This window comes from Motacilla alba, chromosome 1 (assembly GCF_015832195.1).
Source record: "Motacilla alba alba isolate MOTALB_02 chromosome 1, Motacilla_alba_V1.0_pri, whole genome shotgun sequence".
In the NCBI taxonomy this organism is placed as follows: domain Eukaryota; kingdom Metazoa; phylum Chordata; class Aves; order Passeriformes; family Motacillidae; genus Motacilla; species Motacilla alba.
Genome location: NC_052016.1, coordinates 85,890,937 through 85,907,772, shown reverse-complemented (window position 1 = coordinate 85,907,772; position 16,836 = coordinate 85,890,937). Strand labels below are relative to the sequence as shown.

Below are 16,836 nucleotides of genomic sequence, written 5' to 3'. Positions count from 1 at the left end.
TACCATTACTTTAAAAAGCATTTTCCAGCCATACATGGAACTGCCAATAAGAGCAGTTTACTTAGTTCATACATTGTATTCCTCTGCACATTCTACACTTGAACACCACAGGCAGCAGCTAATGTGTCCTCATGTGTCAAAACTCCACATCGAGTTTTGCTCATCTTTACAACTTTTTTGCAGTCCTTACTGAATCAGCTGCAAAGCCACTGCATGTTCAACAACCACTGTCTGGAACTGTGGCAGGGAAGAAGCAGGCACCCAGGGAAAATCAGAGGGCAAATTGGGGACCGGGCAAAAATAATTTGCAATTAATGAAGTAGCAACTGGAAAGCAGTTTCATTCATGCGTTCAGCACTGTTGCTTAGCTCAATTAGAGATACTCTCCCAGTAATGTAAGCAGAATCTGATCCTTAATATGCATATACCTTTGCAAAACCCCTTCAAGGGTACGAAAAAGAACCTTGAAATAACGGCAAAACCAGCTCATTACATCATTTTTGGACACCATTTTTATCAGCTAGTGCCATCTCTAAAGGTCCATAATAGCATGGTTTTATTAATTCTCACAAAGTCTGATTTTGCATTCAGGCAGTCAACATGATTCTAAGTGACAATATCTCAACCTGAAAGTCAGCAAAACATAAAATAACATCAGTAGAATATTAAAAACTCCCACTGAGATAAATAGAAATATGAAGGTTCAGGCAGAGCCAAATGGATTAGTGCTCACTTTCTACTCATTATGTGCTTTCAGCAAGCAAAGTACAGGTTTATAATTTGATGGGGAAGAAATTATACTTTTTAGCTATTTTCCAGCCTGATTCTCTAAGGCTGCTCCTTCCTTTAAAGACAGCAGAGTATTATTACCCATAAAACTATGACTACACAAAGAGCTCTGAACTGTGATGTCCACATTGCTGGGATATATATTACTCTCTCAAAATAAGCCTTGGGAGAAACACTGAAACCCAGGAGAAAAAGAAAAAGTGGGGGGGAGGGAAGGGGAAATTGTTCTTTGACATCCTCCTTACTTCAGAACTTATTTGTAGAATGGAGTCAAATGTCGCATCAGCAATTAAACTTTGACTTCTACTAGAGCAATATTGATGTAGATTGAGTCCCAGAGCAGCACTGCCCAGCCCTGTGCTTGGGGTTAGCTCTAGTGCTAAACAGCACGTTGCTGACCGACACAGGAAATCCCTCCCCTGTTCCTTGAGTTGAACTGAAGCGCTGGCATAAAGAAATGTCCGAAGTATTAACAGCAACAAAAACTATGGGCTCAGAGTCAGATTTCAAAGGCATTTGGGTGCCTAACATGCATTAATTTTAGTGGGACCAAGCTGCCTCTGAAACTCTGGCCTCCAGTCTTCACTATTCTTAAGCCACTCCAGATCCTGTGGCTCTGTCAGGATGTAAAAGCAATTACATTTCACAACTTTGAATCCAACAATATATTTTGGAAATCATTCAAAGTACATGTTTTTTTAACACAAAGTTTCCTTGTCCAATAAAATACACTGGAATTTTAAATGCTTGGTATTTGCAGGTCTCCCTCCTTTTCTTTAGATTGAGGCCAGAAGACAGCAGTCTGGTGAAACCTCTGCCATCCAAATAAACTCTGCTTTCTTTCTTTATGTGGAAGAAGTGTTTCATGGATAATCCTTTGACAAATATTTTATAAATAGTAAAATATACAATCTCAGGTTTACTGAACACTAATGAAATTGCTACTGAACAAAACCACTGCCCATAGAATCCTAATCCCCGCAAAAAGTAGTGCAGATGTTACAGTGTGTACAAAAAGCAGATATTAGCATTTGAGGCGTTCATTCCCATAAAACTCCAAGATGAATTCAGCCAAACAAATACCAGTTTGGCTTGTAAAGGAATCCAGTGTAATGAAACACACTGAAAATGAGAAAACCAAATCCTTGTTTTTATTCACTAGGCAGGCGTGCATACAGTTGAGCGCACAAAATTGATCTGAGAATATTTTAATAAAAAGAAACACAAGTAGCTGTAATATCTAATATACAAATATATATGTCTATATAGCTATACTATCTGTTAATGCCAGGCCATTTCATGACACAATGCTCACTCACACTGCACTGACAGTTGGTACACCAACTGTTCAGAGCAGAAACTGAAAGTTCTTGCCCCACCTTGCCCACATTTGATTTGTCCCTTTCTCTGGTTCCAGCTTCCCAACACCAAAGTCCAGGGATGGAGCCTGTGAAAACTTCTCAGACAAACCTTTATCTCCCTTCCCTACAGAACTGCAGCAAGGAACAGGCTATGAACTTAGGTGCTGCCTTTTCTCGTCACAACCTCATTGGCTGGTTTAATAAAAAAGATGCTGGCTATCCCTGTGAAACTTGCCACAGTTTATACCAGTTGTTTTCCTTCCAGTAAGTCTTGCTTTTAATACCTACTGATATTATACAAAGAAATCCCACTGGAAATATTTATATTAGCTCTTTTAGCACTTCTTTTTCCTCACTAGAAAAGGTCAGTGGGCTAGCACATTAACCTCCTTCATAGAACAATGCACACTGCCTCTCACTGGGAAGAGCAGAAATCTTATTATCTTTCAGGAGTACAAAATCTTATTAAAGCAGGAGTACACTGCTTTCTGTCTGACCCTATGAAGCAGTATCCTTCTCTTCCCCAATGGAGTTTTTTCCTAGATGGCCTCTCAGGCCTGCCTGTAGCTGGTTAACACTCCTGAAAAATCACTCCTTAGAAGAATAACCCACCTCCCTTTAAGCACCTGCTTGAGTAATTTCAGGAAATTTGTTCCTGACTCGGGCTAATCCTTCCTGGCTAGTCATCTTCCCTTTCCTTCCCAATTCACTATTATCCTTTAATTGTTGATTTGATCTCTCATGTTGCAAGTCAGGGCTCCTTCCTCACTCCTGTCCAGGACTGGTTCAACCGGAATCCCTAAGATGGTTAACATCTGATCAGCCTCATGTCATTTTATGAGGAAACCCCACTTCAAGATGAAACCAAAGGCAGTAGTTTTGGTTAGAAAAGACAAGGTTTCATTCTTCTTTTATTAAGGTACAAAATTGAAAAATTTATTGCTCCTTATGTAACCTGAAAATTATTCAGTGTTTTACCCCTTTGCCCTCATTTAACCTTAGACATGAAACTTGTTGGGGGAGGGAAGTAAAAAAAAAATGTAGAGTAGCTTCATTTTCTTTCATCTTTCTTCTGGAATTCAAACAAAACTACCATGTGATAAATGGCCATTTGTGCCACAGATGTTAATGCAATACTAAATGAGACAAAAATCACCAATGAAGTTTGCACTGCTCCCTGTGATGTACGGTTATCAGGCAACATAGACTGGCACAAACCTCAACTGATTTTGCATATGCAACCAATACATGTTTCAATTATTAATGTCAATGTTCTCCTCACACACACAGTTGGGTTAATTAAATGCAACCACGACCACATTCCAACCTTTACAAAAAAATTAAATGGCCCCTTAAAGCAAGTACTGGCAACATACAAAGGAAACATTTGAGATGAGTTCATAGATAATTTTACAATTTGTACTTGCAAGGTGGAGTACCTGTTACTGGCAGAACATAGGGAGGGGCTGTCCAGCATATTAAAAAGAACAGTTCATGCCATCATTTGGCTCAAGTCACAGCACATTCCAAGAACCCCATAAACAAAGACATGTGCAATGTTAACTTTCTCTTTTATGCTGACAGCTTTTTTCTCCCATATAATGACCTTCCTGCACAGTGTGTGTTACCATAAAAAGAAACAGAGCCCAGTAAAATTAGAGGAACTGCTTAATATCAAAACGTTTTATCTGAGGAAGACACCACTGCCAGTGTAAATACAAAAAAGCACAAGAATTAAAAAGTATTTGTTTTGCTGTCTCTTCTTTAAGTTTAGATTGTTCAAACAAACCTAGCTTGAGTTTTCAGTCACTCTGCACTAGATGGTCCTCCCAAAGGCTGAAATGCTACTCCAGAGAATGTGAACTTGGCTCCAATTTCAGACAATTTTCCTCTTCTTTTTCTGACAAAAAGTATTTGAACGCTTTGTCCGTAGCCAAGAATTTGGATATGAAAGGCACACCAGTAAACAAGTCACCAAAACGGGCCACTACTACACAGACTGTAGTGCATGCTTGTTTCGAAAAAAAAACTCCTCTGACCCAAAGGACACTGTTTTATTTTACAAGCAGAATGCTAATGTGAAATTTTAGTTTGACTTTCTCTCTCTCATCTAAGTACAAAAGAAAAGCTACATGCATTTTTGATAGACAGAGCCTACATTTTCTATTTTGTTTGTACAAAGAAAAGTAAAAAGGAAAAGAAAATAAGAACCTCACAGCTAGTTGGCTTGGTAAAAAGCTGCACCAAACCAAATTACTTTTTTACAGTTTTATTTTAACTACTACAGAGAACCAACAACCCTTATTCATAGCATTCATCTTTCTATCAGCATTCCCAGAATGAAAATTGAAACTTTAAGAATGTTATTGCTTTGTACCAAATGTTCACAAGCTTCTACCATGGCAACTATCCCACAAAACCCTAGCAGGGCTAATCACAGTCCCCAAAGGTTTATTATCTTTTGTATCAGGGAGGCATTCAAATGCACTAAGGCTGCCTGGCAGCTAAGGCAGATATTGTCCTCACCCAAAAGAATTTTAATTTTAACCTTGTACATTTGGTGAAAATACATGTCTGAAAACCAGAGAACATGCCAGAGAAAAGCTCACACCAGCTCCAGTGTGGAGCTTCTTGCTCCACAAAGAGGCACATGTGAGAACTGAGCAATAGCCCCGCAGTGCCAGGGAGACTTCACTGAGCACGTCAGGAAAGTCTCCCCAAGCTGGCCAGAAACCCAAGGGAAGGAAATGAGAGTGATTATGTACAGCTGAGCAAGCACAGTGCAGAGACTCTTAAATCAGTGAGATGGTGTTCACTGCTGGTGTTCCGTGGTAAAAATGTTTACCATCTGTGTTACTCTCTCTTTGTTATGGACACTAATGGAGCCTTCAAACATAAAAGCGTGGGGGTGGGGAACAAAAACACAATGAAACCAAAGTACTTGAAAATCACTTTTAGCTGTATATTACATAAGGAAATTCTGACACAAAATGAAAAATGGATCAAAACCAAAACACGAGCACTTCCAGGCCGAGCTCAGGAGGGCTGCACAGCACTGACTTACTCTGCCCTGGAGGTCTAGCTCTGAGCTATCAGGCACAGACAAATCCTTTAGGTACTGAGAGGTGGCTCTAGCTCGGACACCAGAGAGCGACGTTCACTCCAAAGGCTTTTAGGCCAGCACTGAGCTTGCCTGTGGCAGTGAGTTTCCTAGGAAGCAGCTGCATTTGTACAAAGTTTTTCTGCAGGGGAACTTCTCTGCTGCTGTCTCCTGCTGTTGAGAAGCCACAATGGCCTGGAGAGTATTACAGTCTGTAGTGAAGCCAAAAACTAATGTATGCCATTCAGTTTGCAGTCTGTGCATAAAACCAAGCATCTGACTTGCTCATGCTAGACATCTCACACTGTCATACATGAAAATTGGTGGAAATCACAGCCTTCAGCCTGACTTCCATCTCAGATGCTTTTTTACTCTGCTCATCAAAATTTATATACAGAAAATGAGTTCCAACAACCTGATATCTCCACTGCAACCTCAAGTAGTTTCCTTAATACATCTTGTCATGGTTCCTCCCTCCCTCACTACCCAGAAAGACACTGCAGGGAATCTATGGTAACAGGAGTCCACCCTGCTTCCTCCAAGCCCAAGAAAGTGAGCTTGGCTCAGGCTCCCCTACCTCCACTCAACAGCTGGCTATTGGGGTGCCTATTCTCCAGCCCTAGCACATCCAAATTCTTTGGTAGCCAGTGCCCAGGTTCAACAGAGTTGACAGTAATTTGAGACTAAGTGCTCAACCCAGCATAGGCACACAAGCTGCACAAACAAGATCATCTGTCAGTGAGAATAATCCTTTTCCAGGTAAATTGTTACATCTCTCATGCCAGTTCAAATATATTTCTAGCAGAACAGGAGTGGACTTTGTGAACCACAAACCAAGCCCGCAAGAAGAAAATTAGAAGCAGAATAGCAGTTTGTTTTCTCTACAGCTGGAGGGGACTCCCAGAAGTCTCATGATGCTGAAAATGGTTTCAGAACCAATTAGTGCCAACTGCCACATCACCAAAACTGAAACATCCCAAACACCACATGGCTTTGAAAAACGCTTCAAGAACTGGTGCAAAGGTGAAGGAGCTTCTGCAGCGCTGACAGACACCTGAAAAGAATACAACAGGATCAGTCTTGGACTCAAAATTCACCACTGCTAATGCAGGGTCTCAGCAGATGAACCACTGAGGATGGATCATTCAGTGATGGGCTTTTGAAAACTCCTCCTGAATATAACAGCACTCCTGAAATCTGCTATATACCTATGTCTCCAGCACAAGTGTTCAGTCTTTTTCACATTAGACAAGGAGCTTCTGACCTCTCCTCAACTGGATAATTCTCAGCGCAGTCACACAAGCTCTGGCAAAGAATGATGATTCTCTTTTACATTCAGCATTACCACAGACCTGGAATTGCTTGTCCTGACTTTTTGTTCATCTACATCACTTCTGTGTCCCTGCCCGGTGCCCTGGGGACAGCCAAGAACTTGCAAATTGCTGAACGCACTGTCAGGATATGGAGTTTATTGAGATATTCAAAAGCCAATTGGACACAGCCCTGACGAGCCTGCTCTCACTGACCCTGCCTTGAAGGAGTGGGGGGCTTTGTTTCAACCTCAAACATTCTAGAAGAGCCATTTCTGGCCTCTCTGAGTGGAAGCATGTTTGTACAGTTACTCCACATGTAACACTGCAATTTTATTTGGCTACTGAAGATAAATTAGGAAAGGTTAATGTTTTTTGTTTTCATCTTGCCTGCAGCATGATTTTAAGGGTGGAGAAATTCACTGCCTCTCTAGCATCTTGAGATGACTCGTAACTTCTCAAAAGTTATGTTTTGCTTTACAGGACACCTGAGTCCAGTTTGTGCCTGACAAAAGCCACAATTTGATACCATAAACAAGGCTATTTCCATTACCATGTATTCTTGTTCTCAGTCAATGCATCAAAATCAGGCTGTGGAACAAATGCCTGTCAGAACATAGCTGGGATCTTCTTGATGAAGTGTCCAGATCTGGCTTAGGTACAGCGAGCACATTGGGCTGTTCTGCTTGCTGAGTATTTGTTAAATGTTAACAGTGGACTTGGAATTTGCAAGGCTAAGGGAGGGCTTCCCTGCAGCTCCTTTATAACTAAAAGACAAACCTAGGGAGGAAAAAAAACAACAAAACAAGAGAAAACTCTCACAAAAAAAACAAGGAACGCCCAAAGACTTGTAACAGAACACTAATGTAAGTATTTGAAAACTCAAACATCTTTGTTTTTTCTCATCTAAAAGCTGATGTCAAAGAAAGCAGCAAGTGAAAATGGCTTCTGAGGGCATGGCAAGAGAAGTTGCTCTAAGGCAGGGAGGAGTAGGAGTTATAGTGGAAACACAGGACACTACCACAGCTTTCCTACCCACGGGCCTTTTTAGCCTTGATTGAACATTCCTGTGGCCCACTCAGCACTGCTCTGTCATATACAGTGAAGGTCTTTGGCACAGGGGCAGTTTGTTTCCACTGCCCTTACAACAGTGTGGGCCTTTACTTTTTATCCACATTGCCCTGACCTCCCTTTTCTCTCTCTCTCTTCCCCTGATCAAACACCATTAGATGCAGGAAGAACCTTGTTGTGGTTCTGCTGCTCATAACACAATTTGCTATGTGAATACTTCCTGTGCACCCTGCCAACATGGCAGCTCTCCAAGCCATAAGGCTGGTGTTTGGGAGATGGTCACACAAAACATGATACTTCCTACTACAGCTGCTCTGTCCTTCACCTTCCTTTGCCTTGCTGTGGGCAAGGACTATAAATATCAAATAGCATGAATGAAAGAAAGATGGAGGCTGCCTGCTTGTACCAGGTGAGTGCTTGCAGCAGCATGGATTGCTGTCCTTCAGATAAGCAGGGATGCACAGAATCTTTGTTAAAACATCATTCACGTAATTTTCAATGTACTTTACACAGAAGAGAATTTATGTGAAACTTGAGTTGCATAAAAAAGTGAAATAAACTGTGTGTTCCTGCATGATAAATTCCCCTGTTATTTGCAGAGAGCTTTAAATGAACACTGGGAAAAATTTTAAGTGCTTCAAAATATAGACCTTACATGCTCTGAAAAAAATGAATAAACAAGGGAACAATTTTTGTATTACAAGAGTCCCTGGTATTCCCCCTCCATCTCTAATACTTATATGTTAACACCAGTAGCTATATGACTTGCTGATGCATAGCAATTTTTCTAAAGTTTATTCTTCTCCTAAATGCTACTTAAGAGAAAGACATGAAAGCTGATGTCAGATTAATACTATTATCTCTCTTCTCAACCCATGTATCTCTCTAGAGGGGAAAAAAACCCCAAAATACAAGTATGTCTAAAAGAATCTGACACAGGAAATACACTAGAGAAGCAATCTGAGAAAAGATGAAGAAGATAAATATGGCAGAAGAAACAAAGAAAGGATTACTAGAAAGAGGCAATGAAATATCAGCAAAAAGATTTGACATGGCATACAACAAAGTAATACAAGGCTTGAGTGATGAAAGCACTATCTATAAGTAGAAGGCAATAAATTCTATCAAATGAGGCAACACAGAAGTGCACCATTTTAAAGACAGCATGGTTGAACATACATTCTGGAGTTCATGAAAGCATGCAGAAAGAGCAACTGAAACCAGTTTTAGTTAAGAGACAAATCTTAACACACTCAAGGGTTTCAGTGTGGGAACAAAAACGTATGAAATCCATGTAAAAGTCAACTGAGTGCACGACAACAGCACTTAGAGCCCCACAGTGGTTTCTGACCTGCTTCAAAGAACCATGCAGTCTGTTAAGTTTGGCCTCTGACATGGTCTGAGAGTTGGTCTTTCCCTCAATGATGGTCCTAGCAGTAGAGATACTTTAGCTCAGAGACAGACAAGATGCAGTGAAACAGACAAAAAAATTAGAGTTATTCCATCTGTTTGTGGATTTAACTTGTATCCTACTGTTTACTCATCGTTTGTCACATATTCTGGTTTTTTAATAATGGGAACACAAAATTCACTAGTAATCTCCTTATCTGAACCTAGGCTATAACCCACAGTAATTATGAGCAGTACGTAGCAATATTTTCACTATTTAGGACAGGAAGTGAAAAATACCAAACACATCTAAAATTGCAATAGGGATTTGTGCAGACAGAAGGTAATTACACAAAGTGGACTTTGGCCAAAACTCTCAGAATATGAAGCAATCTCAGAACCTTGTGGAAATTACCATGGGATCTTTAATGATAAGTGGGCTAAATCTTCACTTAAATTGTCCTAAAAACATGCCTTCTCTGACAGCATATTGCTACAGAGTGACAGGAACATGGTATTCCAAAATTAGATAGCATGTCCAACATTACAACACACAAGTGGAAAATCAAAAACAAACAAACAAAAAAACCCCCAAAGCACAGGCTTTTAAAAAGCAGACCACGAGAAGACATCTCAAGTATTTCACGTGCACAGAATTATTTGCTTCCCCCTCTAATTTATTTCAGATTAGTACGAGATCCCTTATTTTAGGTCAGTGTTATGACAATGGAAGTATGCCAACTTAACCTTCATTTTCTTAATTAGCATTTAACAAGAAGCTTGTCCTCCTCTAGAAATATTTCCTTCCATAAGGAAGAATAACCTTGAACAGAAGACAAAGCTAAGCCAAGGAGAAGAGAAAAATGAAACTGAAGCTCCAAATGTATTTACATGTCTTTAAAATATATTTATTTACATACCCTTAAAATGTAAATAAAATAGATCTCAGTAAAAAAAATTACTTCATCTCCCAGAAACAAGCAAAGCACTGTATCTGTATTCATAACTACTCTGGGGAAAACCAACCACAAAAAAAACTCCCTCTTTTACACATGCTCCTTACCACGGACCATGTGCTCATGTAACTCTTTGTTTATCTAGTCTGGAGACAAAAATGCCATGAAAAAGCAATCACAAGGCAGATGGCTGGTTTCACTAATCTGACCCTATTTCTTCCAAGTAAATCTAGTCTACAACAGTGATGCCCCAAATAATCCACCATTCCTATAATGCTTAGATTTGCATATTTAGGTTAGAAATGCCTGGCATGGCTGAATTAAGATTTCCCCCAGTAAAACAATGCTTTGTCATAAATTCTCCCCCAGAGACCATGCAGATTCTTAAGGCAGACATGTCCACACACTGAAAACCTGAGTGAAAGCACACTCACAAAACATTCTCACCAAGGCTCACCTCCGTAGGTGCAATGCCTTTTACACTGCTTAAACCTGACTGTATAGAGTGACAAATGCAGAGATTCTCTTTGTAGCCGCCCCCATGATAACACATGACAAGATGCAGCACAAGCTTCATCTCTTGCTAATTAAACGAATCAATTAAGAGACTATTGTTGCAACTGTGTAACTGCTGTTCTATAGTGGCAATAACAACCCCACGGGGAGGTCTTTTACTACATTAAAATGCTGTCCTCCACAACTCCATTTGATATTATTAGAAACAGTTATTTGCGTCTTGCTGTCATATTAGTAGCAAAGGCAAATTATGGAAATATGCAGACCAGAATGGTCCCAGTATGAGATCAGGTTTGGTTTTCAACCTCCAAGGGAACAATTGCTGAAATTCCAAAGTTCCCTAAAGTTCTTTAATGGAACTGATAAATCTATCAGCACAGCATCCATTTAGATTCTAGGTAAGGGTCACATATTTGCATACTTTCCTGCTAAGCTGATACAATTCAACTAGATAAATTATCATATTAAGTTTACCCTCCTGAGTTAAACTGATGGAGTTCAAAATTGTTTTCGATGGTTGTCATTAATCGCTGTTACATCCTAAATGCTCACTTTGAAATCTAATTGTGCTGGTGTACCAAGGGTCATATTAATAGCATTTTTAATGTTAAATCTTTGTAAAACATGTTTATTTTACTGATATTACCACTGAAGCCTAGAAGACTAATGAGAAACAAAGTATATTTATTATCAATAAAAACTTCATTTAAAATTTACATTCAGAGACTTAAATTAGCTTTACTAACTTCATTATGCCTTTGTTTCATTAAGATTTCTGGTTAAGCTTTGAAGTCATATAAATTCATACCTCCTAAACAGTTCCTGGGTACATGCCAAAGTTGCGAAGATCAAAAGGCTGTTCAAAAACATGGGCTACATGTATGTTTAATAAACATCTGCATAAGAAAATGCTCATCTTCACTATGAGGTAACAGTCTTGATACAGCTTAAAAAAAACTTACCAACATTTCTTTGGCCAAATTAAGCAATTAATAATTATTTCAGTGGTAGATCATAGTCTACCAAAATAAATCACTTGAGTTATGCCTTTGGGTAAGCTGCCCAGTTGTCTTCCAAGAAGTAACAGGCTAACCAACCAAGTTCAATCCTTGTCCTTAAAGTGCTACTGAGCTCAGTAAGAAAGAAACTTGTCAAAAGAAGTATGGAAAATCAAAAATCCTAGCTTTTCCATTGCTTATTTCTGAGGGATGAGGGGCCACATTTATTATAAACAAAGACCACTATACACACACTGCAGAATCCACCAACATTAAGGACGTTAATGGAAATCCTGACCTACTTGTGATGTCATCACTTTTTTTTCTGCAAATTAAAACCCTAATTAACAGCAGATAAAATACCAAGATAAAAAATTAATACAGAAAAAGCAAAACATTATAATTTAAATGCAATAGCCTACTTCCATCCTGGTTTTGTAAGAACACAATGCTTGCAATGCAGATTTCTGCCTCTCAATCCCTATTCGCAGCTCCTTATCCAATTTGCACTATTTAAACTGCTGATCCATTTCAGCCAAATTAATTCAAAGGAAAGCTAAGTTCATCTACCCCCATGTACCATAGCTCTGTGTTCACAAGTCTTCTGAAGAGCACTGGCTCTGTTACAGAAACAAATCCAGAATCCGGTAGAGGAAATTTGGCAGCAGCCAATTAGGTATCCAACAAGCACCTATGCATCTTCAGCCTCATCTTAGCACCACCACCTCTTGTTCAAGGAGATCTCAGGCAGACTGCAAGTTGTCCTGTGGGAACTTGTGTCACTTATGGTTTCTTTTAAGTCACAGGAGCAAAATTCAGAAAGAACTCCAAGCACCTTCTTATTTCTCTTTCCAAAGGAAAACAGAGCAAGATTTCCAAAATAGTCTGATCATTTTCATTTTAGGAACATGGCTTTTGGTAACACTGGTATTTCTAGATCACTCAGGTGTTTTTGAGCTTGCCCCAGTAGACAGCTTTAATATATTCACTATACCTTCTGCTTTAAAACATGCAAATAATATGTAAGAAAATCAAAATTAGAACAGCATATGCAGCTGTGTGACTGCACCTGATCACTCACACCTCATGGACTGGAACAATTCTCACTACCAAGTCCTAATGATGGTCGCTACTTTCCCAAGTGAAATCCTTGTTGTGTGAGTTACCCACTTCCCACAGAATACTGCAGCACCTTGCTGCCAGTCTCAGGATTCTCATCATCCACGAAGTTATTGTTTTCAGAAACAACTGCATGTTTTTTTCTGTTGACACCTTTTACACTACTGAAATGCCACTGATGATAGTTCTACTACTAGAAGCACTGTGGTTCACAGTGCCTCTGAAAATGGATGAAAAGAAAATAAAACCTATATAACAGTACAATTCCCTTTTGATCAGCAGGGACCCTAATCTTATGAATAGGAAGAGTAAAAAAAAAAATTAAAAAGACATTAGCTTGCAAAATAAACACCTACTGGCCTATATTTATTTTCTTGTGGTTAGTACTCTATATATTCCAATAAATACCACCTTTGTAACCTCTGCAGGTCTTCAACCAATGTTTGAAAGTCTGCATAAATCTTCAGTATCTAATTTCAGAAGCGTCACATATAGAAAGAAAAGCATAAAGAAAGAAAAGAACTTGTTAAGAACTGCAACGATTTCTAAGGGTGAAAGAAGCAGGTTGTTAAACATTTCCTATTGTGAGCTGAATCAGACTCATACGGCCAGAGCTGTATAAGAACACAGGGAGAAGGAGAAAAGAAGGAGGAAGCTGTCTGCTGATGAGATTATACACAGACTGCAGGGTTTCAGGACAATTTGTAAGCCTCAGTAATGGGACAAAAAGTTGGAAGTTTGCTGTTGAAGCAAAAGCAGATAAGCCATGGCAAGAGGGAGCAAAAGGGAGAATCAGCAGTGAGAAAAGCTAGTATACTGTCCTGTAGCTCCAAAGATTACCTTAAATACACGACTGAAATAAGAAAATACTGTAAGACAGGAGCAAAGGCAAAGATTTTGAGGATTGCCTTTACGTAAAGCTCTCGATTTCTGACTGCCATGAACAGGATACAGAACTAAGAACCCTGATTGCATATGGAATTTCTCTTTGCCAAGTTATCTGCAAGTAGCTAAAACCCAAAACTCATTAATACTAACTGTGATTACTACTGCATTAGAATATATGCCAGCTATGCTAAAAAGTATGGCAAGGGCTTGACAGAGACTACTTTTCATAAATTCAGTATTCTCAACCTGGAATTTGAAGACCTGGTTGTAGTGGTGGATCTCAGGACTATTTTAAATTGGTCTGCAAAAAGGCTGAAGAAAAGGATTATAGTATCAACAGGCTACTAGTAATCATAAATGAGCATTAGCTACCACAGCAAAACTTCAAATATTTTGTAAATCAAAGGTGGCAAAAAGCACTCCATTGGCGATCGGTAATGGAAAAATCTCCAGTGAGATGCATGAATCAAGAAAACAGTGCTAGGAAACTCAGAAAGCACCTCAAGATAGCTTGACTCTTAAGCCCAAGTAACTCCAACCTGTTCCATGTGGGTTCCTATACTGTGTTCCCCTATATTGCTAAATAATATACTGAGCAGTATGTCAGGTATATGTTCTTCCATTGCTCCTCAGAGGAAAAAAAGAATAGCTGCTTATATTTCTGCTGTGGTATTAGAGAAGATCAAAGAAACAGCATAAGCGATGAGCAGAGGACAGGGACTGTCTCTTTTGAGGAAAGTGATCCATTGGGTCAGCAGAGCATCACTGTCATGCACGGCCTGCAGCCCAAAGCTGACAATGGCATTAGGGACGTGATGGAGCCAGGCTGCTCATTATCTGAACATGCACAACTTCTTTATTTTAAATTCTACACAGAGTCTAGAATACGTTTAATGCTTGCACAATAATCTGCAGTTCTCTATATACTCGCAGCTTTCTTAGTGTTAAAGGCTGCCTGCCCAGACGTATTTCATTGCTGAAGTCCTGCTGAGAGGCCTGAATAACCAACAAATGACTGGGGCCAGCAGTGGGCCAGCCAAAAACATTCCTCTCACGTAAGAGAACAGAAGGTGGAACGAAAAGACAAAAGACACAACAGAAAATGGAGGGTAATTAGAAAGACAGGAATGAAGGGTGGACTTTGGTCTTCTGAGTAGTCAAACATCCAGTTTTTTTGAACTGCAGAGGCCGAAACAGAAGCTCTGTGTATACATCTTAGTGTTTTTCTATAGATTTTATGTATCTATTTTATATGATCTTTACATCTAGCGAACAAGTCCTGTGAGGAGCAGCTGAAGGAGCTGGAGTTGCTTAGCCTGAACAAAAGGAGGCTCAGGGGAGACTTTCACACTCTCTACAAATGCCTGAAAGGAGGCTGTAGCCAAGTGGGGATTGGTCTCATCTCTCAGGTAACAAGTGATGAGACAAAACTGCCTCAAGCTGCACCAGGGGATGTTCAGATCGGATATTTGGAAAATTTCTTCATGGAAAAGGGTGTCAAACATTGAACAGGCTGCCCAGGAAAGTGGTGCAGTCACTGTCTCTGAGGGTATTTAAAAGATGTGTAGACATAGCACTTGGGGACATAGTTTAGTGGTAGATTTGACAATGCTGGGTTAATGGTTGGAACTGATCATCCTGGAGATCTTTTTACAATCTAAACAATTCTGTGATTCTACATTTTTGACAAACCTACTTCTGTGAGCTGCCTACACACAGGAGACACCCCATAAAGGACTGCTTCCTTACTTCCTGCACTCTTGCTTTTAGACACAGTTTTGGACATTAATCTGAATCATGTACTGTCTTGCTTCCTTTTTCTTTGTACAATATATAGCACAACCAGATTACTTGTTGTTATGGTAATGCTATTAATAAATACACTATCTGAATAAATGTAGTGTGAAGTGGCAAAATAGCAGGACTCCATCAGCACACCACATCTAGTGGCATTCATCAGAGGGGACAAATGAACAAAAACTCATGAAAAATCTCAATTACAGCAATAACCGAGGATCTCCTCTGCAATAATTTAGTGAGGACTCAAAATGCTATCCTCACAAGAAAATTAAACCAAACCAGTGCAATTTCCCATTCAACAACTATTTCTTACAGTTAAAAGTTTCTTGCTCCTCAGGCAAAAACATCCTCCTACATCTTCCAAAAGCATGAGTCCCTATCATATTTGAGACTCACAACCCTCTATCAAAAAACAATTTGCAGAAAATAAGCTATCTAATGGCACTACAATTTGGAGAGAAGAGAAATGCTCAAGTAGCAATGAATTTCTACACATGATCAGAAACAAACAAAAGCATTATTACAAATCCATGTAGACCCCCAAGTGATGCTAACAATATACACTCAAAGCTATGATATCCCTGGAGAAAGCAACATGATTTTTCCTCTTCTCCTCTAAAATAACAGAAATATGCTGCTACACTAACAGAAACAATCGTCTTACTGTCCAGATGTTTACCATATGTTATGCAGCAAAATTCATATTATACTGTTGTCTTTCATCTGCAATGCAGTCTTCCCTGTCCTCCACCTAACTAACTGGAACAGCCAGGATATTTCTGATAGAGAAGCACAGTTTTCACTTCCCCTCAGAGTGTCAAGCTGCCTTCCTGAAGCAGAGGCTTGTGTTTTGTCAAAATCCAGCAGCAGAGTTGTTTCTACAGCCCAATGTCAAAAAATCAAGTGAAGCCATTTGTTGAAGCTGATGACTTCCTGACAAGCCAGGCAAGCTGTGCTCCTTACAAGCTGGTTCTAAAAATATATTCTGCTGGACAGGTCAGTGGTCTGTACACTCCATAGCACAGTCCTGCCTGGTACGACTGGAGTGGCATCAACATTCACCCTGATCAAAAGGAACACAGAATGCTCAGAGCCGTCCTTTATGTTTGCTACTAATAAAAAAAAATTAAAAATTAAAAATTAAAAATAAAAGAGAAGTAACTTTGCAAGCTGTTTATTATGTTGATTACAATGCATTATAATAAAAATAATAATAGGCAATCAAGAGTCTTTTTCTGCTAAATTTTCTTTTCAAACACTTCCTAAGTCAACTGCACTTAGCAAGGGTTTAATAAGAGATGAGTAATGGTGAACTCAAGATGTATTTCTAGGGCCTTCATTAGGATGACATTTTCTTGGTTGGAACATTTACATTTTGTGTGTGCACGTGTACACACATACAGACTGTGCAGACATTTGTAGTGGATATCATTGTATCATCCCCCCCATTACCTAAACTGAGCATATTAAGTTTAAATCAGAACAGTACAAGGGTGTTAAATGAGCGAAGGATAAATGAAAAAGCATGACTTAGGGGAA

General features: G+C 39.4%; 1 protein-coding gene across 5 annotated transcripts in view; it reads right to left on the bottom strand.

Annotated features, from left to right (window-relative positions):
- PCCA (propionyl-CoA carboxylase subunit alpha) overlaps positions 1 to 16,836 on the bottom strand; it is a 273,068-nt gene that overhangs the window by 39,620 nt on the left and 216,612 nt on the right. The window contains exon 22 of one of the 5 annotated variants that reach the window (XM_038134404.1): positions 3,546 to 3,572. The exons of the other annotated variants lie outside the window; for them this stretch is intronic. Coding sequence (XP_037990332.1) covers positions 3,561 to 3,572 — 12 coding nt within the window. The 3' untranslated portion in view covers positions 3,546 to 3,560. Of the gene's footprint in view, positions 1 to 3,545; positions 3,573 to 16,836 lie in introns of those variants that run through there. 5 annotated transcript variants of the gene reach the window in all.